General features: G+C 59.9%; 4 protein-coding genes across 4 annotated transcripts in view; 2 read left to right on the forward strand and 2 right to left on the reverse strand.

The window, feature by feature from the left end:
• The first annotated feature begins 1702 nt into the window (after positions 1 to 1702).
• LOC101747452 (serine/arginine repetitive matrix protein 2-like) overlaps positions 1703 to 20451 on the forward strand; it is a 500571-nt gene continuing 481822 nt past the window's right edge. The window contains exon 1 of the mRNA XM_040646531.2: positions 1703 to 2337. The gene's annotated coding sequence lies outside the window, so the exon portion shown is untranslated. The remainder of the gene's footprint in view (positions 2338 to 20451) is intronic.
• On the forward strand, positions 2337 to 9361 carry LOC121106682 (serine/arginine repetitive matrix protein 1-like). The gene is made up of 11 exons (XM_040646777.1): positions 2337 to 2557; positions 2868 to 3883; positions 3975 to 4081; positions 4303 to 4413; positions 4759 to 4872; positions 5000 to 5137; positions 5289 to 5407; positions 5539 to 6106; positions 6351 to 6807; positions 8381 to 8973; positions 9343 to 9361. The coding sequence occupies exons 2-11, from the start codon at positions 3797 to 3799 to the stop codon at positions 9359 to 9361; spliced, it is 2313 nt and encodes a 770-aa protein (XP_040502711.1). The 5' UTR covers positions 2337 to 2557; positions 2868 to 3796.
• Positions 19108 to 19829, reverse strand: BRK1 (BRICK1, SCAR/WAVE actin nucleating complex subunit). Its single transcript, XM_015292880.4, has 3 exons — positions 19699 to 19829; positions 19522 to 19604; positions 19108 to 19454 (listed from the first exon to the last, which is right to left on the reverse strand). Exons 1-3 carry the CDS (start codon positions 19814 to 19816, stop codon positions 19428 to 19430), a joined length of 228 nt encoding a protein of 75 aa, XP_015148366.1. The 5' UTR covers positions 19817 to 19829; the 3' UTR covers positions 19108 to 19427.
• The window catches only part of FANCD2 (Fanconi anemia complementation group D2), a 46078-nt gene continuing 45524 nt past the window's right edge, over positions 19898 to 20451 (reverse strand). The window contains exons 43-44 of the mRNA NM_001039261.5: positions 20013 to 20102; positions 19898 to 19942 (exon numbers count right to left, since the gene is read on the reverse strand). Coding sequence (NP_001034350.3) covers positions 19898 to 19942; positions 20013 to 20102 — 135 coding nt within the window. The remainder of the gene's footprint in view (positions 19943 to 20012; positions 20103 to 20451) is intronic.

The raw sequence follows: 20451 nt of genomic DNA on the forward strand, positions 1-20451 counted from the left end.
GGGTTTTACAGAGACTGGAGCCTCCCCCGCTGAGAAATTCCCCTGAAGGAACTGCTGTTCTCTGGACCTCCTTGTCAAGGTAACGGGCCCTCGCCGGGCATGCCTGGCAGACTCCAGGCTCTGTGACGCCAAAGTGTGACTTTGTCCATGGTCCACTTCAGGGCCCCCCCTGCCGGGAGCAGTTTAGTGCCGTTCTCAATGAGATACATACACAGGCAAGCATCTCAGTATTCGCGGGACGTGTCTGTGCTGTTTCACTGGCTGTGTTTGTAGCAGTACGTAATACTGAAGGCATTTACTTGCTGCTGCAACTGACGGCTGCAATTCTTGGCTGCTGCAGCAATGGAAGTAGATCTATACCTCCTTGCCGGGCGATACAACGGCTGCTCTGAAAGTAACGCCTCCTACTGTACGATGTGAGTGCACGACATCGGAGGCGGATGTCGGTGGGATGGCAGTAGAGGTTGAGCCTTCCCGCCTATATTCCGTGACATTCTGTTGTCATACGAGAGATGGCAGCGGAGGGGAAGTCTGAGAAAATGGCGTCGTCTGACCTGGAAGTGCGTTAAAGCAAATGTGGGTCGCTGAATTCATGCATGCAGAAAAAAGGCGCCTACTGACGCTCATCAACGCTTGCTGAACATTGATGCAGACGAAGCAGCGGCTGTGAGCGCACTGAGGTGGTGGGTGGTGCGTTTCAGCAGTGACGGCAGCAACAGTGCGTCGTTGGTGGTGCGGTTTATGACGAGCGTAGCATGCAGACTGTTGATCATCGCTGCTGAAGATGCACAGCTAATGGTGGAGACTGTATTGATAAAATGTGTTCTGTAGCTAAGAACGTGCTCTATTACCTAGTGTTATTGTGCTCTTTATGCCTGCTATTGTTTCCATGCCAATAAAGGGGAGGCGTTATTTTTGGAGCGGGCGTGGGCATTTTCCACTGCCTTGGTGCCTAACTGGCATTCCCAGTGATGAGGAAGAGTCACAAGAGGTGCTCTCCAGGGGTCAGTATTGAGGGCAGTCCTGTTTAATATCTTTATTGACGGTCTGGACGAAGGGATTGAGTGCACCCTCACTCAAAGTAAGCCTGCGGGAGATGCCAAGTTGGGAAGAGGTGTTGATTGGCTTGAGGGCAAGAAGGCCCTACAGAGGGATCCAGATAGGCTGGATCGCTGGGCTGAGGCCAATTGGAAGAGGTCCAACAAGACCAAGGAGCCGGGTCCCGCACTTTGGCCACAACAACTCCATGCAGCACTACAGGCCTGGGGAAAGCTGAGCGCTGGAAAAGGACCTGGCGGTGGTAGTCGACAGCCAGCTGAACGTGGGGCAGCAGCGGGCCCAGGCAGCCAAGAGGACAAATGGCATTCAGGCTTATGTCAGAAGCAGCACAGCCAGCAGGAGCACTGAGGTGATCATCCCCACATAGCCGGGACCGGTGAGGCCGCACCTCAAATACTGTCTTCAGTTTTGGGTTCCTCTCTAAGGGAAAGACATCAAGGCCCTGGAGTGCGTCCATGGAAGGGCACCAGAGCTGCTGGGGGTCTGGAGCACAGCCACGTGAGGAGCAGACGAGGGATGTAGGACTGTTCAGTCCACACGAGGCTGAGGGGAGGCCTCGTCGCTCCCTACAGCTCCCTAAAAGGAGGTTGTAGCGAGGTGGGGGGTCAACCGCTTCTCCAGGGTCACAGCGATGGGACGAGAGGGAATGGCTTCACATTGCCCCAGGGGAGGTCCCCGTTGGATGTTAGGAAGAACATCTCTTCTGAAAGAGTGGTCGGGCACTGGCACAGCCGCCCGGGGAGCTGCGGGAGTCAGCGTCCATGGAAGTGTTCCAGAACCGTGGGGATGTGGCACTGAGGGACGTGGGCAGCGCGCAGCTGCGGGGGTGGACGGTGGCACTTGGTGATCTTAGAGGTCTTTGCCAACCAGAGAGATTCCGTGATTCTGTGAATGGAACCATTTATTGCAACGAGAGGTAATCAGCCGCAAACAACCACAAAGTAAAGCCTCGAGAACATCACGGGAACATGGAAACACTTGACTGGGATACTGATGGAGCCACAGGCCCGAGAGCATTCAGGTGGGCCAGGAGGCTGGATGTGTGGCCCAGTGCCTTCAGCAGCACCAACACGCCGGGTTCCTGCGGGGCTGCGTCCGGCACCGGGCCCCTCACTCTGCGCTGGCTGCAGGAGCCACCGCCCTCCTGCTTGGGTGCCCTCACCCCTGTGACGTGTGATGGCGTCATAGAGGGTGGCACGGAACAGCCATTATGACGCATGGGGTGTGAGCAGAGCCAAGGCTGTGGGGCTCAGGCGGAGCTCAGTGCGACTTGGTGAGGTGAGCAAGGAGGAAGGGGCTGCCTGAGGCTGCTGAGGGAGGAGGGTTCCCCAGCGCTCGGGGGCCTGAACTGTGAACTCAGCCTCGTCCCGCTTCTCCCATAGGTTGGCACGCAGAGGAGAAAGCCCAGCACTGATGGGACAGACACTCTGCAAGTGGTTGCCGTCAACGCGCACGGTGTGCGTGGAGACACAGGAGGCTGCTGTCTTGAGGGAGCCTGGTGAGAGCCAAGTATCCCTGCACGCAGCTCCCTGCCGCTGGGCAGAGGGGTGCTGGGGGTCTGCCTGCGGCGGAGAGGGAGGCAGGGGCACGCAGGGACTCCTCAGGCGCCATGGGCAGGGCCCCTCTGCTCCTTGGCCAGGGGGCCACGGTTGGGCTATGGCTGCCTGCTGGCACCGCTGGGCCTGCACTGCCCCTTCCCCTCCACGGCCTCCGGCCCTGCCCCTCAGCTGGCACGGCAAGCACAGAGCAGCCCCTGGGGCACCTGGCCCGGCAAGGTGCGCTCACTGCTGTTACTCTCTCCTCTCCAGCATGTGTGCTCTGTGACCAAGTGGAGGAGGACTTGAGCTTCCTCGGGAACAAAGAAAAGAACTGTGGATTTTATTACCATCCGTTTTGTGCGGTGAGTTCCCTCGTAGCTCCTGGCACCTTCCTCCAAGGAATGGTTCCCTCCTTTCTGCCCTAACGAGACCATGCTCTTTCCTCTTGTACAGTTATTTGCCAATGGTCTCTGTGAATTTGTGGAAGGTAACAGCGAGGCACGCTTTTGCACAGAAGACCTGATACGCACAGTGAGGCAGGCAGAGCAGAAGGTGAGCACCGGACCAGAACAGGGAGCTTTGTGCCAGGAGAGGCACGGCGAGCTCAGCCTGGTCCCAAGAAAGCAATCCCGGCCCTCCCAACCAGCCCCAGGAGAAAGTCGTGCTCTTGCAGACGAGCCCAGTTCACCAGGCAGCTCTGCAGAGTGCCACCCAGCCCTGCCCGCACCCTGTGCCCTGCCCAGAGGTGCGGGGCCCGCTGCGTGGGCCCTGAGCCTGCTGCTGATGGGGGCTGCTCTGCTCTTTCCAGCTCTGCTTCGTTTGTGGCAATTCAGGGGCCACCATCACCTGTGCAGAGACGGGCTGCGACCGCAGCTTCCACTTCCCCTGCACCTCAAAGGGTGACTGCATCAACCAGTACTTTGTAGAGTTCAGGTAAGAGCTGCCAGGCGTCACCTGTGGGCCTCCAACCTCTGCTGTCAGGACCAGTCAAAGCAGTGAGGAACGCACTGTGACACCTCCCAGCAGCCTGACAGAGCCAGAGCCAAGGCCTGGGGCTCCTTCCTGTTCCTCTGCCCTCCTCGCAGCACTTCTCACCTTGCCCATCCCTCCCATCTTCCTCCAGGTCCTTCTGCTGGGAGCACCGCCCGCAGCAGGCAGTGGAGGCAGCGCCGACGCAGGACACGACCTGCATCATCTGCATGGAGCCCGTGGGGGACAGCAGGTCGTACTGCATCATGGTGTGCCGAGCCTGCCAACAAGCCTGGTTCCACCAGGCCTGCATCCAGGTAGGAGCCCTCCCCTCGCCCCGGGGGTACAACAGGCGCTCAGCAGCACCAGGCCCAGCTCACACTCACCCTGCTTGTGTTTCTGCTGCAGGAACAGGCCATGCATGCCGGCATTTATTGCTTCCAGTGCCCCGTCTGCCGAGACTGGACCAGGTTTATTCCAGACATGCTCATTTTGGGGATCCGAATCCCATTCAGGTTGGTGTCTTTCAGCCAGCTCTTGAGATGTGAGGGCACACAAGCTGTCCTTGGTAAGGGACTGCACTGGCACAACTGGCCCTTTGCAGCCATTAACATGGGCCTCAGCATCATTGGGAAGCTGGAACCGGGGTTAGGGTGGATGGGGAGGGATCCCATGGATACGTTTTAGTCCTGGGGCAGTGAGTGCTCATCACATTCCCTCCCTTCTCTGGCCAAAGACCAATACGGGACGACAGCAATGCCTACGCAGCACTACCGGAGAAGGAGAGGAGCTGTGATACCATTGACTGCCCTTACCCACGCGGCAGGGAGCAGGCAGAGAGAGAGGGGTGAGTTACCTCAGCAGCCCTCTGGGGCTCTGCGTGGGATCACAGCCTCACCACAGGCTGGGGGAGCACAGACTGAGCACCAGAGCTGTGCCGGGCACTCCCTGGCTAAGATTCAAATCCCATTCAGCTTGCTGTCTTTCAGCCAGCTCTTGAGATGTGAGGGCACATGAGCTGTCCTCAGCAAGGGACTGCACCGGCACGGCTGGCCCTTTGCAGCCATTAACATGCGCCTCAGCATCATTGGGAAGCTGGAACCAGGGTTAGGGTGGATGGGGAGGGATTCCACGGATACGTTTTAGTCCTGGGGCAGTGAGTGCTCATCACATTCCCTCCCTTCTCTGGCAGAAGACCAACATGGGAGGACAGCAGTGCCTATGCAGCACTACTGGAGAGGCACAGGAGCTGGAAAGCCATTGACTGCCCATACCCACGCGGCAGGGAGCAGGCAGAGAGAGAGGGGTGAGTTACCTCAGCAGCCCTCTGGGGCACGGCGTGGGATCGCAGCCTCACCACAGGCTGAGGCAGCACAGACTGAGCACTAGAGCTGTGCCGGGCACTCCCTGGCTAAGATCTGAACCCCATGCAGGCTGGTGTCTTTCAGCTTTGGCCAAAGACCAACACAGGAGGACAGACATGGCTATGCAGCACTACCGGAGAGGCATAGGAGCTGTGATGCCATTGAGTGCCTTCACCCACGCGGCAGGGAGCAGGCAGAGAGAGAGGGGTGAGTTACCTCAGCAGCCCTCTGGGGCTCGGCGTGGGATCGCAGCCTCACCACAGGCTGGGGGAGCACGGACTGAGCACCAGAGCTGTGCCGGGCACTCCTTGGCTAAGATCACTTTGTCCTCACGGCCACCACCGGTTTGTTTCCCCAGGCCCTGGGAGCTGCTCCTCTGCTGCTCCTGTGCTGCGCAAAGCACCCATCGGCGCTGTTCCTATGTGAGTCAGAGCAGAAAGACCTGGGATTGCAACGCCTGTGCTGGAGAGGGCACCGGTAAGAGGCCAACAGCTGCATGCTGGTGGGCTCTGGCTTTGCTTCAGTCCCTTTGGCCCAAGAGGGATGGGAGCCAGTTCCTCCCCATGGCTGGAATTCCATCCTGCTCACCTTCCTGCCTCCCCTTACAGCCTCCAGCACCCTGTCATATCTTGCTAGCCTCAGCACCATCAGCCAGCAGGGACCAGGGCCATCCCAATGCTCTGCGACACCAGAGAGCAGCAGCTCCAACACCTTCAGCCAGGCACCATCTGGGCCAGCTAACTGTTCCTCCGTGCCTGAGAGCAGCATCCCGTCCAGCCAGAGCAGGACAGGCCGGAGGAGAAGCAGCCCTCGTTTACAGCGGGATAAAAAAAGCTTTAAAGAGCCCCGAGGACACCGTGGGGGCAGCCGTAATGCTGCCCCAAGTGCCGAGAGCAGCACCCTCAACTCTGCCAGACAGGGGACTTCGCGGACCCCGAGGCACTCCCCTGCAGCTGGCTCCAGCCGCGGGCGCAGGCAAGGACGGCGCGCCCAGACAAGAAGCAACTCTCCGTTGCAGCGCCGGGCCACGGGTTCCCCACGCCGGTGCCAAAGACGCCGTGGGACCAGCCGTAATGCTGCCCCGACTGCCGAGAGCAGCACCCCAAACTCTGCCAGACAGGGGACTTCGCGGTCCCTGAGGCACTCCCCTGCAGCTGGCTCCAGCCGCGGGCGCAGGCAAGGACGGCGCGCCCAGACAAGAAGCAACTCTCCGTTGCAGCGCCGGGCCACAGGTTCCCCACGCCGGCGCCAGAGACGCCGTGGGACCAGCCGTAACGCTGCCCCGACTGCCAAGAGCAGCACTCCAAACTCTGCCAGACAGGGGACTTCGCGCTCCCCGAGGCGCTCCCCTGCAGCTGGCTCCAGCCGCCGGCGCAGACAAGGACAGCGGGCCCAGACAAGAAGCCGCTCTCCATTGCAGCGCCGGGCCACAGGTTCCCCACGCCGGTGCCAAAGACGCCATGGGAGCAGGCAGGCACCAGCCCGTAGCGCTGAGAGACGCACGAACAGACGCAGACAACGGAGAGCACCGAGGTCCTCGAGGGTTTCCGCAGCGGCTGATGGAAGCCGGTCCAGGCAGCCAGGGAGGGCCCGGACTCGAAGCCGCTCGCCTCTTCAACGTCGGGCTGCAGAAACCCACAGCCAGCCCCAAAGACGCCGCAGGAGCCGGTCCAGGCGGCGACGACCAGCCCAGAGGCGAAGGTACACCCGAGCACCACGCTGGCAGCAGATTATTGACAGCTGGTTCCAATGATGCCATAGGAGCAGCCGTGTACCAACTCCACATGCCGTCTAAAGTCATCAAAGTCCATTCCATCACAATAAAACAGAGTTCCATCATGCCACTGTCGGTTTCATTCTTCTCTGCCTTTCCTGAGGTGGGCAGCTTTAGGGGCTGGAACCACGGGGATCCCTTCCCCCCAGCACCCAACCCATTCCTTCCTCCCCGCAGCCCGGTTCACGCTGAGCTGGGTTCTGGCCCCGACTCCAGTGGGGCACAACATTTCCAACGCGCAACGTGGCAAGAGGCTAGGCTGGCAGCTGCAGCCCCATTCTGGGGGTGTTTCTGACATCTTGGGGACGTCGCTGTGTTTGGGACGTGCAGGCAGCCCCACGGCTGCTGCCGGCTGTGGGGTGGGCCAGGACCCGGGCTTTCCTTCTGCATTCGGGCAGTGCCTCAGGTCTGAGGGCTGCTGCTGCTCTGGAGATGCTGCCAGGCAGGGGGTGACGCAGCCCATCAAGTGTGTCAACCACTCATCTCTGTCCCAAAGTCAGGCGTCGTGCCTCCTGTGCGAGCAATACCAGTGCTGCCACTGCCCCTAAAAGGGACGGCCACCCTTTACTTATGCGGTCCAACCACCTAGAGAAATAGCCCGCCGGACTCTTCCAGGATCCAGTGTGTTCTACTAACACTCCCAGCGCACTTTCACGCATTTCAGAAGTCTTGTCAAGACCTGGCAGCCCTCCTGGAGCAGGGCTAGACATCAGGCCTGCTATCAGATGAATAAAGGCCATCAGCAATCCGGGTTCCATCCCCAAATTTCTCCTTCCGCAGCTTCCCATAAAGGTTCCACAACCGGTGCACAGCTCGGTATGCAGGAACTACAGCATCCTACCGCACCCAAGCAAGCCCCGCCAGCTATGCTGCCTCAGCAAGTGCCGAGAGCAGTACCCTGCCTTCTGCCGGCCAGACATCATCCATGGCCTCAAGCGACTCCACGGCACACGGAGGCAGCGCCGACCCAGGGCAGCCACGTCCTGCCCACCTGCACAGCCACTCCTGGATACAACGCCAGAACGCCATTCCCCACAGCCGGCCCCAATGACGCCGCGGGAGCAGCCGCGCGCGCATCCCCACGTGCTGCCTCCGGGCCCCAGAGGCCATCACAACTGGGAAGCTGGGAGATCCCACACGCCTTTCTCGGTTTCGCCCTTCTCTGCCTCTCCCAAGCGAGGCAGCGTGTGGGGCTGGGACCACGGGGCTGCCTTCCCTCCTGGGCTTGGCGGCACCTTCCCCAGACCGTGGCCAAGACGTCTCTCTGGCCCTTCGGGTGGATCCAAGCAGCCTGAACCCAAAATAACCAGCCAGGGAATCTCACTGGGAGAGACTGGCTTTGGTCACCATCGCTCTTCTCCAGCCGACGTGCACAGAGCTACACAGCGCTCATCGCGCAGCAACACCTTCCCTCCTCCCGGCGCTCCCAGGGCACGCTCGGGTTCCAACAGCAGGGCCGCCCTTTCACACGGCCGGGATTTGGGGGCCCGTGCTTCACTCCCACGCAGTACATCCGGGCGGCGCTCCCTCGCACAGCAGCGCGTGCTGGCAGCACGTTTGCCACCCGTGCTGGGAAGCGTTCTTCCAAACGCGCTACTGAACACCACCCTGCCCAGCACGAGCCGGTGGGAAGCAGAAAGCGTCTCCAGGCGCTCTCATTCGGCACATTCATTCAGCCACGGAGCAGGCCGGGACACGAGGCGGCCGGAGCGGACCCTGCGAAGGAGCGCTGGACGCTGCCCAGAGGGCTGAGACCGTCCACGGAGGCCTCGGGCCCCCACCCTCGCTCCGTGCCGCCCCCGGCTCTCGGCCGACTCTCCCACGAGGCCACGGGCCTTCCCGACGACGGCGGCCGCGGACCCCCACACCGAACCCCGCGCTCTCCCGCTCGCGCCGCGCCTCCGGACCGCCGGGAGGAGGGCGGTGTCGCGCGGGAGGGGCCGGGCCGGGCCCTCCGGAGCGGTGCGCATGCGCGGCTCCCCGAGGCACGCCGGGAAACGCGGCCCGCAGCGCGGAGACCCCCGGTGCACGCTGGGAGATGTAGTCGCGGCCCGAAGGCCGGCGCCGCCTCCGCCGCGGCCTGCCGTGCCCTCCCTGTCGCGCTCCGACGGCCGCGCGTCCTCAGGCCGGAACGCCGAGAGCAGATGTGGCCCCGGAGAGCCGGCCCTTCCGGGGGGCCGAAAAAGAATGCATTTCGCCCAAACAGTGATGCCCAAACAGAGCCAAACCTCAGCGGTTGGGCCCTGCAGCCCAGGCCAGGGACCCCCACGTGAGTGTGTGGGTGCTGCAGGAGCGGGTGCGTTCTACAGAGTAGAGGTTTGGACCCCGATGCAGGGCTTTTAGACCCTGAAGTGAAGCTTGAGCCCAACAAAGGACTCCTGGGAACAAAAACAGACAGGCCGTGAGGACCCAGATGGGAAGCTTTGGACCCCTTTTATCCTCAGGAAGATGCTTGGAGTCTTTAAGTCGGAAGTTTGGGCTGCAGGAGGAGGCTCTGTACGCTGACATGAGGCTTTGGGCCCCCCGCGTTGGGGGTTTGAGCCCTCAGAATAAAGGTGCCCTTCCACAACACGGAGGCACTGAGCCTCACCTCAGGGTGCACAGTTCCCCTGTACCCCTTTTTTGTTTTTCCTTTCAGGGCACAGAGCCGCATTTGAGGCCGGAAGTGTCCTTTTCAGCCCCAAACCCGAGTTTCAGGGCTCAAAGCCTCTTTCCAGAGTCCAAAGCCTCGTGCGAGAGCCGAGCCCAATCTGGGAGGCTCAGAGCTGGATTTGCAGGGCTCGGAGGCTTCAGAGCACCACCAGCCTACTGCTGGCAGGGAGCTTGGGAAACAGAAGGCACCGCGTCCCCGGGCTAAGCCTCGCTGTGTGCCATCGGCAGCTGTAGGGGATACACTGACAAAGGTTACACAGAGTAGCTGTAACGTATTCCTTACTGCTTCACACAAATCAAGAGGTTGAGTTGTATCCTCTCACAGTACCCAAGAAGCCATTTCTTCCGTGACATTACGTTCTTGATCTATGCCCCTAAAGCAAATGGCAACTGGAGCTGTGTCTGTAGCATCAGCACTTTCATCTATCAAAGCATAAAACTGGAAATTAGAAGCATGGAATTATAGAATGGCTTGGGTTGGAAGGGACCCCAAGGATCACCGATTTCCAACCCCCCTGCCGCAGGCAGGGCCACCAACCTCCAGGTCTGGTACTAGAGCAGGTTGCCCAGGGCCCCATCCAGCCTGGTCTTGAGCACCTCCAGGGACGGAGCATCCACAGCCTCTCTGGGCAGCCTGTTCCAGCATCTCACCACTCTCTCTGTAAAGAACTTTCCCCTGACATCCAAGCTAAACCTGCCCTCCTTGAGCTTAAAACCATTCCCCCTTGTCCTATCACAGTCATCTACCGGAGTAAAAAGTTGATTCCCTTCCTGTTTATAATCTCCCTTTAAATACTGCAAGGCTGCAATGAGGTCTCCTCGCAGCCCTCTCTTCTCCAGGCTGAACAAGCCCAGCTCCCTTAGCCTGTCTTTGGAGAGGAGGTGCTCCAGCCCTCTGAGCATCTTTGCGGCCCTCCTCTGGACCCTCTCCAACAGCTCCACATCTTTCCAGTACTGGGGGCCCCAGACCTGGACGCGGTACTGAAGATGGGGCCTCACAAGAGCAGAGCAGAGAGGGACAGTCACCTCCCTGTCCCTGCTGGCCACCCCTTCTTTGGATGGAGACCACGATACCATTGGTCTTCTGAGCGGCAAGGCCAAGTGATTTAATAAAAACCTATCGATGGGCTCTAAAAATGGCTTGGGTTTTACAGAGACTGGAGCCTCCCCCGCTGAGAAATTCCCCTGAAGGAACTGCTGTTCTCTGGACCTCCTTGTCAAGGTAACGGGCCCTCGCCGGGCATGCCTGGCAGACTCCAGGCTCTGTGACGCCAAAGTGTGACTTTGTCCATGGTCCACTTCAGGGCCCCCCCTGCCGGGAGCAGTTTAGTGCCGTTCTCAATGAGATACATACACAGGCAAGCATCTCAGTATTCGCGGGACGTGTCTGTGCTGTTTCACTGGCTGTGTTTGTAGCAGTACGTAATACTGAAGGCATTTACTTGCTGCTGCAACTGACGGCTGCAATTCTTGGCTGCTGCAGCAATGGAAGTAGATCTATACCTCCTTGCCGGGCGATACAACGGCTGCTCTGAAAGTAACGCCTCCTACTGTACGATGTGAGTGCACGACATCGGAGGCGGATGTCGGTGGGATGGCAGTAGAGGTTGAGCCTTCCCGCCTATATTCCGTGACATTCTGTTGTCATACGAGAGATGGCAGCGGAGGGGAAGTCTGAGAAAATGGCGTCGTCTGACCTGGAAGTGCGTTAAAGCAAATGTGGGTCGCTGAATTCATGCATGCAGAAAAAAGGCGCCTACTGACGCTCATCAACGCTTGCTGAACATTGATGCAGACGAAGCAGCGGCTGTGAGCGCACTGAGGTGGTGGGTGGTGCGTTTCAGCAGTGACGGCAGCAACAGTGCGTCGTTGGTGGTGCGGTTTATGACGAGCGTAGCATGCAGACTGTTGATCATCGCTGCTGAAGATGCACAGCTAATGGTGGAGACTGTATTGATAAAATGTGTTCTGTAGCTAAGAACATGCTCTATTACCTAGTGTTATTGTGCTCTTTATGCCTGCTATTGTTTCCATGCCAATAAAGGGGAGGCGTTATTTTTGGAGCGGGCGTGGGCATTTTCCACTGCCTTGGTGCCTAACTGGCATTCCCAGTGATGAGGAAGAGTCACAAGAGGTGCTCTCCAGGGGTCAGTATTGAGGGCAGTCCTGTTTAATATCTTTATTGACGGTCTGGACGAAGGGATTGAGTGCACCCTCACTCAAAGTAAGCCTGCGGGAGATGCCAAGTTGGGAAGAGGTGTTGATTGGCTTGAGGGCAAGAAGGCCCTACAGAGGGATCCAGATAGGCTGGATCGCTGGGCTGAGGCCAATTGGAAGAGGTCCAACAAGACCAAGGAGCCGGGTCCCGCACTTTGGCCACAACAACTCCATGCAGCACTACAGGCCTGGGGAAAGCTGAGCGCTGGAAAAGGACCTGGCGGTGGTAGTCGACAGCCAGCTGAACGTGGGGCAGCAGCGGGCCCAGGCAGCCAAGAGGACAAATGGCATTCAGGCTTATGTCAGAAGCAGCACAGCCAGCAGGAGCACTGAGGTGATCATCCCCACATAGCCGGGACCGGTGAGGCTGCACCTCAAATACTGTCTTCAGTTTTGGGTTCCTCTCTAAGGGAAAGACATCAAGGCCCTGGAGTGCGTCCATGGAAGGGCACCAGAGCTGCTGGGGGTCTGGAGCACAGCCACGTGAGGAGCAGACGAGGGATGTAGGACTGTTCAGTCCACACGAGGCTGAGGGGAGGCCTCGTCGCTCCCTACAGCTCCCTAAAAGGAGGTTGTAGCGAGGTGGGGGGTCAACCTCTTCTCCAGGGTCACAGCGATGGGACGAGAGGGAATGGCTTCACATTACCCCAGGGGAGGTCCCCGTTGGATGTTAGGAAGAACACCTCTGCTGAAAGAGCGCTCGGGCACTGGCACAGCCGCCCGGAGAGCTGCGGGAGTCAGCGTCCATGGAAGTGTTCCAGAACCGTGGGGATGTGGCACTGAGGGACGTGGGCAGAGCGCAGCTGCGGGGGTGGACGGTGGCACTTGGTGATCTTAAAGGTCTTTGCCAACCAGAGAGATTCTGTCATTCTGTGAATGGAACCATTTATTGCAACGAGAGGTAATCAGCAGCAAACAACCACAAAGTAAAGCCTCGAGAACATCACGGGAACATGGAAACACTTGACTGGGATACTGATGGAGCCACAGGCCCGAGAGCATTCAGGTGTGGCCAGGAGGCTGGATGTGTGGCCCAGTGCCTTCAGCAGCACCAGCACGCCGGGTTCCTGCGGGGCTGCGTCCGGCACTGGGCCCCTCACTCTGCGCTGGCTGCAGGAGCTGCTGCCCTCCTGCTGGGGTGCCCTCACCCCTGTGACGTGTGATGGTTCCACAGGGGTGGCACAGAGCAGCCATTGTGATGCATGGGGTGTGGAGCAGAGCTCAGGCTGCGGGGCTCAGGCCCAGCTCAGTGCGACTTGGTGAGGTGAGCAAGGAGGAAGGGGCTGCCTGAGGCTGCCGAGGGAGGAGGGTTCCCCAGCGCTCGGGGGCCTGAGCTGCGAACTCAGCCTCGTCCCGCTTCTCCCATAGGTTGGCACGCAGAGGAGAAAGCCTGGTGTTGCTGGGACAGACACTCTGCGAGTGCTCACTGTTGATGCACATGATGTCCGAGGGGACACAGGAGGCCGCCGGCTCGAGGGAGCATGGTGAGAACAAAGTATCCCTGCACGCAGCTCCCTGCCGCTGGGCAGAGGGGTGCTGGGGGTCTGCCTGCGGCAGAGAGGGGAGGTGGGGGCACGCAGGGGCTCCCCAGCCGCCGCGGGCAGGGCCCCTCTGCTCCTTGGCCAGGGGGCCGCGGTTGGGCTGTGGCTGCCTGCTGGCACCGCTGGGCCTGCACTGCCCCTTCCCCTCCACGGCCTCCGGCCCTGCCCCTCAGCTGGCACGGCCGGCACACAGCAGCCCCTGGGGCAGCCCCCGGGGGCTCCTGGCCCCGCAAGGTGCTCACTGCTGTTACTCTCTCCTCTCCAGCATGCGTGCTCTGTGGCCGAGTTGATGAGGACTCGATCATACATGGGCACAAACATGAGGATAATGGGTTCTACTTCCATACTTTTTGCGTGGTGAGTTCCCTTCTGCCACCGTCCACCAAGGAATGGTTCCCTCCTTTCTGCCCTAACAAGGTCTTTCTCCTTGTACAGATATTTGCCAATGGTCTTTGTCAACCAGGAAAAGATAACAGAAATGCAAGTTTTTATGCAGAAGACATGATACGCACAGTGAGGCAGGCAGAGCAGACGGTGAGCACTGAATCGGAACAGGGAGCTTTGTGCCAGGAGAGGCACGGCGAGCTCAGCCTGGTCCCAAGAAAGCAATCCCAGCCCTTCCAGCCAGCCCCAGGAGAAAGTCCTGCTCTTGCAGACGAGTCCTGTTCACCAGGCAGCTCTGCAGAGTGCCACCCAGCCCTGCCCGCATGCTGTGCCCTGCCCAGAGGTGCGGGGCCCGCTGCGTAGGCCCTGAGCCTGCTGCTGATGAGGGCCTCTCTGCTCTTTCCAGCTCTGCTTCGTCTGTGGCAGTTCGGGGGCCACCATCACCTGCGCAGAGTCAGGCTGTCACCGCAGCTTCCATCTCCCCTGCGCCTTGGAGGGTCAGTGTGTCACCCAGTACATTGGAGAGTTCAGGTAAGAGCTGCCAGGTGTCACCCGTGGGTCTCCAACCCCTGCTGTCAGCGCCAGTCAAAGCACTGAGAAACGCACTGCGACAGCTCCCAGCAGCCTGACAGAGCCAGAGCCAAGGCCTGGGGCTCCTTCCTGTTCCTCTGCCCTCCTCGCAGCACTTCTCACCTTGCCCATCCCTCACATCTTCCTCCAGGTCCTTCTGCTGGGAGCACCGCCCGCAGCAGGCAGTGGAGGCAGCGCCGGCGCAGGACACGACCTGCATCATCTGCATGGAGCCCGTGGGGGACAGCAGGTCGTACTGCATCATGGTGTGCCCATCCTGCCAACACTCGTGGTTCCACCGGGCCTGCATCCAGGTAGGAGCCCTCCCCTTCCCTCATCCCGTGGGCACCGCAGGCGCTCAGCAGCACCAGGCCCGGCTCACACTCACCCTGCTCGTGTTTCTGCTGCAGGAACAGGCCATGCGTGCTGGCATCTATTGCTTCCAGTGCCCCCTCTGCAGAGACAGGGACTGGTTTATTCCAGATATGCTCACTATGGGGATCCGAATCCCATTCAGGTTGGTGTCTTTCAGCCAGCTCTTGAGATGTGAGAGCACATGAGCTGTCCTTGGCAAGGGACTGTAGTGGCAGGGCTGGCCCTTTGCAGCCATTAACATGGGCCTCAGCATCACTGGGAATCTGGAACGGGGGTTAGGGTGGATGGGGATGGATTCCACGGATACGTTTTAGTCCTGGGGCAGTGAGTGCTCATCACATTCCCTCCCTTCTCTGGCAGAAGACCAACATGGGAGGACAACAATGCCTATGCATCACTGGGAGTTCGACACCAGCGCTGCGATGCCAGCAACTGCCTTTACTCACATGGCAGGGAGCGGGCAGAGAGAGAGGGGTGAGTTACCTCAGCAGCCCTCTGGGGCTCTGCATGGGATCGCAGCCTCACCACAGGCTGGGGCAGCACAGACTGAGCACCAGAGCTGTGCCGGGCACTCCCTGGCTCAGGTCACTTTGTCCTCACGGCCACAACCCGTTGGTTTCCCAGGCCCTGGCAGCTGCTCCTCTGCAGCTCCTGTGCTGCACAAGGGACCCATCGCTGCTGCTCCAACCTGGGTCAGAGCACCACCAGCTGGGAGTGCAACGCCTGTGCTGGAGAGGGCACCGGTAAGAGGCAAACAGCCGCGTACTGCTGGGCTGGGGCCAGGCGAGGCCTTGCTCCAGTCCCTTTGGCCCAGGAGGGATGGGAGCCTGTCCCACCCTGGGGCTGGAGATCTGTCCTGCTCACCTTCCTGTCTCCCCCTGCAGCCTCCAGCACCAATTTGGACAGCGCTGGCCCCAACACCGCCAGCCAGCAGGGACTGGAGCCAGCCCGAGTCTCTGCGGGACAGGAGAGCAGCAGCTCCGGCACCACCAGCCAGGCACCATCGGGGCCAGATCGCAGATCCCGGGTGCCTGAGAGCAGCATGTCCAGGCAGCCAGGGCGAGCCCAGACTCGAAGCCGCTCACCTCTCAAACGTCAGGCTGCAGAGACCCGCAGCCAGCCCCGAAGACGCTGCAGGAGCCGGTCCAGCCGGCGAGGGCCAGCCCAGGGGCGAAGCCGCTCCCGGGTACCACGACGGGCCCGGAACATCAACAGCCGGCCCCAGTGATTGCGTGCGAGTAACCGTGTGCAACACCACCTGCTGTGGCACCAATCCTCAGAGTCCATCACAATAAAACTGAGAGTTCCTTCATGCCACTGTCGGTTTCATTCTTCTCTGCCTTCCCCGAGGTGGGCAGCTTTAGGGGAGTCACTGTCCCTGGAGGTGTTCAAGAACCGTGGGGACGTGGTAGTGACGGATGTGGGCAGTGGGCTGGTGTGGGTGGACGTGGTGACCTACAACGTCTTTGCCAACCTTAACTCCATGACACAAGCATCTGACAGGCTTTGGATACATGCTTACCCACCTTCACTTATAATCACAAGAAAGTCAATGCGAAGTTGGCCTTAGTTTAGGTGAAGCTCCAGCAGCTGTGTGTCCCAGCTGGCGGTTTCAATGCTTCTGCAGCAGTCCTGCCAAGAACACATCCAGCCAGAGCAGTGCAACGTCAGGGGAACAAAGGCCAAGCTGAGCCCCATGGTTTGGTGGTACAAATCCAAGCAAAGGGTGCAGGAATTCTGAGGACAGCAAGGGCTTTGAGCTGCTGTCACTGCATGCACCCCTGCTCCACAGCCAGGAGCATCCAGCCCCAACAGCAAGCACAGAGACTGACAGTGCACACTGTGCTTATACTGGGACTCCACACTGTGCACTGTGACTGCTACATTTCAGTAAGTGTAAGCAACACATGCACTGGTTTTGGTATATTGTTTAATCACCTTGCTAAATTAGAAACCCCAAGTAGTGCCAGCCATCTCTCAGTAAGTAAAACTGCTCTTAAACATCCCCCCACACCTGGAAGGACCAAGAGCATGGTAAGTTTGGACCCCTGACAGCATCCTTGTGAGCAAACAGCTGGGCCGTGATGTGAGTGGGTGCAGGCTGGGCTGTGCTGCACCGCATGAGCCCCAACCAAACCCATGGCTTTCGCACAGGTACAGTGCAGGCTTTGGAGCACGTATCCTTTGCTCGTTTTACAAAGTCGGATGCTTTCTGGTCAGTTCTGCAACACTGAAACATACAGCCTTTTAAATCGTGATAAATACCAGAACAAGCCTCCCCTAGAGACTTCCTGAGCTCTTTCTGTGCCTACAGAGCTAATAGATGGGCCTCCTGTGAACATGAGAGAGGTGAGCTGATGGCAGGATGCCACACACTTCATCTACCCCCATTAGGGGCCGGGATATGATTCACAGAACTTCTGCTCCATGGCACACCAATGAGAACCTTCCTCTCAACCAGACAGAGGGCACCATCGTCAACTATAGGCTTCATGCTTGTGTCACATAAAGCAAAAAGGCACAAGGATGTACCAGACTTGCAGGCAGAGAGGGACCATCCCAAAGCTTTTACGCGCACTAAAGCCAAGTCCCAGCTCCTAACATTTTGCAGACAGCTTTTGGGAAGCGACAAAAACAGCTCAGTGAATCAGAACCTTTCCCTACCCCTGTGCCCAGTGGGCAGGGCCAGCCCTCCCTTTGGGAGAGCACTGCTGCCAGGGCCTTCCCACCCAGAAGGAAGCGAACACCACCTCCTTGCACCTTCAGAGCCTCCCAGAGCTGGGCATTTAGCACGGACAAACAGCAGCTCTCTGCTGAATTCAACAGTGTTTAAGGTTATTTTCTCTTACAGACCTTCACTGCCTATCTTTCCTCAAAGTACAGTGCTGTAACACCAAAGTTCTGATAGCAAGAGTTGCCTAGAGAGCCCCTGGTCCACACTTCACGTATCTTAGAATGTACTTTGGATCAGAGACTGCAACTTCTGTGGCAGAGAGCTTGACCTCAGTCTGTATATCTCACTTTCCTTCTACACCAGGCTCTGGCCATTAACAACGAGAGGTGCAAGGCTGCCTTGAGCACCCAGCTCTCCCAGGACCAAATGAAAGCATGCTTTGAGGATACAGAGAGTATGTTCATCTCCTGCTACAATGGACTTGTGGCAGGGAAAATGCATATAAATCAATCTCCTGCTGTACAATACACAAATTCATGCCAGAAAACTTCAGTGTGGATCCCTGGGGCACCACGTCCTGAAAGTCCAACAGTAGGGCCACAGAGATGGTAAAGGCACCAGAGCTCATCTCAGCCAGGAAAGGCTGAAATAGGTGGGATGGCTCTGGGACACCTCACCCATACAGACAAACAGCCGCAGGTGAAGGAGGGGTGCCAGGCTGTGTCAGTGGTGCCAGGGACAGGAGGCAGTGGGCATAACGTGGAGCACAGGAGGCTCCCTCTGAGCATGTTGAGAAGCAAATGCTTCTGGGCTGTGCCAGGACTGAGCACGGGTTTCCCACAGAGGTTGTGAGTCCCTGTCCTCAGAGCTGTGGACACTCTGACACGGGCAGTCTGGTCCTGCAGAGCCATCAAGAACCACTGAAGCCCTGTGACACAGAGAGCACAGCTCTGCACTGCAGGCAGCCACCCAGCACCCTGCCTGCATGATGAATGGGTAGGCTCACCTACTGAGAGCGTGGGTGCTGGGGGGAGCTGTGCCCTCCTGGCATCAGAACTGCGCTGGCCACACAGCAGCACCTGCTGCTGCTGGAAACCCTGGCGTTGGCAGAAGGGGGGACCACTGCAGAGCCCGTCAGAGAGCAGGCTGAGACACAGCACAGCCAGCTGAGAAGCAGAGTAAGCAATGGACCTCAAGCCAAGAAGTCAGTAAGGTTCTGCCCCAGACCCATGGATGTCTGCAACAGTCTGACTCCCACCCCATTAGGCTGAAGAATGCTATGAGAATTAAGGCAAGAAGGGTCCTCTGCAGGTCTCCAGCTCCCACCACCCTGCTCCACGCAGGTGCATTCAAAGCACTGCCAACTTCCAAGACTGATCAGGCTGCTCGTGGGCTCGTCCACTCAAAGCTCTCTGCAGACCACACTGCAGCCTATCCATGAGCACACCCAGCACACAGGTGGACGTTTGGTATCCACGGGCCACAAGGCAGCTTTCTCCAAGAAGAGCTGGGTGCTGCCCTGCCTGCCCCTGCAGCATAACAGCAGTGTGTCTCACCCTCTGACACCACCCAAGCACAGCACCCCACGTCTCATCAGCCTTGCAGCACTTCCTCCCCAGCCATCTGGATGTGCAGCCTGACCTGACAGCGAGCTACGCCACAGAATGCTGGAGGGATCTTAAGGGTTCTGCAAGTCCAACTGGGTGCCAGGCACCAGGGCAGGGTCCCACCCAAGCTGGCATTCGCTGCCTCCACGGGCACCCACAGCTGGCTATGCGGCTGAGAGACGGCTTGGAGGAGTCTGCTTGCTTTGACAGCAGAAAGCAAAGCTTCCTACGGACAGGGAAACCGTGAGCTTAGGGCAGAATGCACGCTGGGGAGCAGCCAGCTGAGGTCGGGGCTGGCGGTGCGGGGATAGCATGGGAACGCAAAGGCATCCGGGTGGCACATCGGCACCACGAGGAGCTGCAGAATAACGTACCGAGCCTGCTGGGAAGCAACAAGACCTTTACTGCCGCCAAGCCCATGGTCTGCCAACAAAACGCTCAACACGAGCGGTGAGTTCGCGGCTCCGGACACCCACTGAAGAACTGCGACAAACCGGGGGGCGGCTTCTTGCTTCGTGCCACTCAGCTCCCGGACAGGAGGAGGACGAGGAGGAGGAGGAGGAGGAGGAGATGCGCGTTGCCGGGCGCTGTGCAGGCGGGGACACCCAGCGGCACCCCGCGGCCCCCGGCAATGCGGCCCCGCCGGCGGGGGAGGGCGGGGCGAGGCGGGCGGCGGCGGCGGGGCGCGGGGCTCCGGCGGCGTCTATGTCAGCGTCTCACCCTTGGTGACCTGCGGGGACAGCGAGCGCTCAGGCCCCGCCCGCGCCGCGCCCCGCCCCGCCCCGCCGCCCGCTCACCCGCGCCTCGATGTACTCGATCCTGCGCTCCAGCGCCGTCAGCTTCTCGTTCAGCGTAGCCAGGCGGGAGCGGCACGACATGTCTGTGGGAGCGGCGGTCAGCGCCCGTCCGGACCCCTTCCCCCGCGCCCCCCCTCACCCCCCACCGCCCCCAAACCCCGCCCCGCCGGCCCTCACCGAAGGAGTTGAGGAAGTCGGCGATCTTCTTGATGGAGCTGGTGATCACCTCGATGTACTCGCGGTTGGCCCAGTCCTGGTGGATCTCCCGCTGCACCGGGTCCTCCTGCACCGACATGGCCGCCGCCGCCGCCGCCCGCGCATGCGCGCCGCCGCGCTCCTCCTCCTCCTCCTCTTCCTCCTCCTGTTCCCCGCCGGCTCAGCGCCCCGCCCCGCCGCTGTCGCTGTCCGTTCCGTCCGGCTCCTGCGGGACAGCGGGGTCAGGCGGCGGCGGGCGGCCCGGCCGGGCGGCGCGGGGTGGTGGGCAGCCCTACCTCCGCTGCGCTGTCCGCCGTGTCCTCCTCCGAGCCCTCCGCGGAGTCCTCCTCCGGCGCTGCGGAAGCCTGGGACAGGATTTCTTCTCCCTGAGCGGAGGGAGGAAGCGCCGTGAGGGGCAGAGCCCCGCCAACCTCCAGTACTTCCCACTGCCACAGCTGGGACACGGAACTCTGCCAACTGAGAGCACTTCCTGCTCTGCTCCAGCTGTGACAGTCACCTTCACCCAGAGGGTGGTGACGCACTGAACAGGTTGCCCAAGGAGGCTGTGGATGCCCCATTCCTGGAGGCATTCAAGGCCAGGCTGGATGTGGCTCTGGGCAGCCTGGGCTGCTGGTTGGCAACCCTGCACATAGCAGGGGGTTGAAACTCAATGATCTTTGAGGTCCTTTTCAACCCAGGCCTTTCTGGGACTCATTCTATGATTCACGTGGCCTC

This window comes from Gallus gallus, chromosome 12 (genome assembly GCF_016699485.2).
Source record: "Gallus gallus isolate bGalGal1 chromosome 12, bGalGal1.mat.broiler.GRCg7b, whole genome shotgun sequence".
NCBI classification, from domain to species: domain Eukaryota; kingdom Metazoa; phylum Chordata; class Aves; order Galliformes; family Phasianidae; genus Gallus; species Gallus gallus.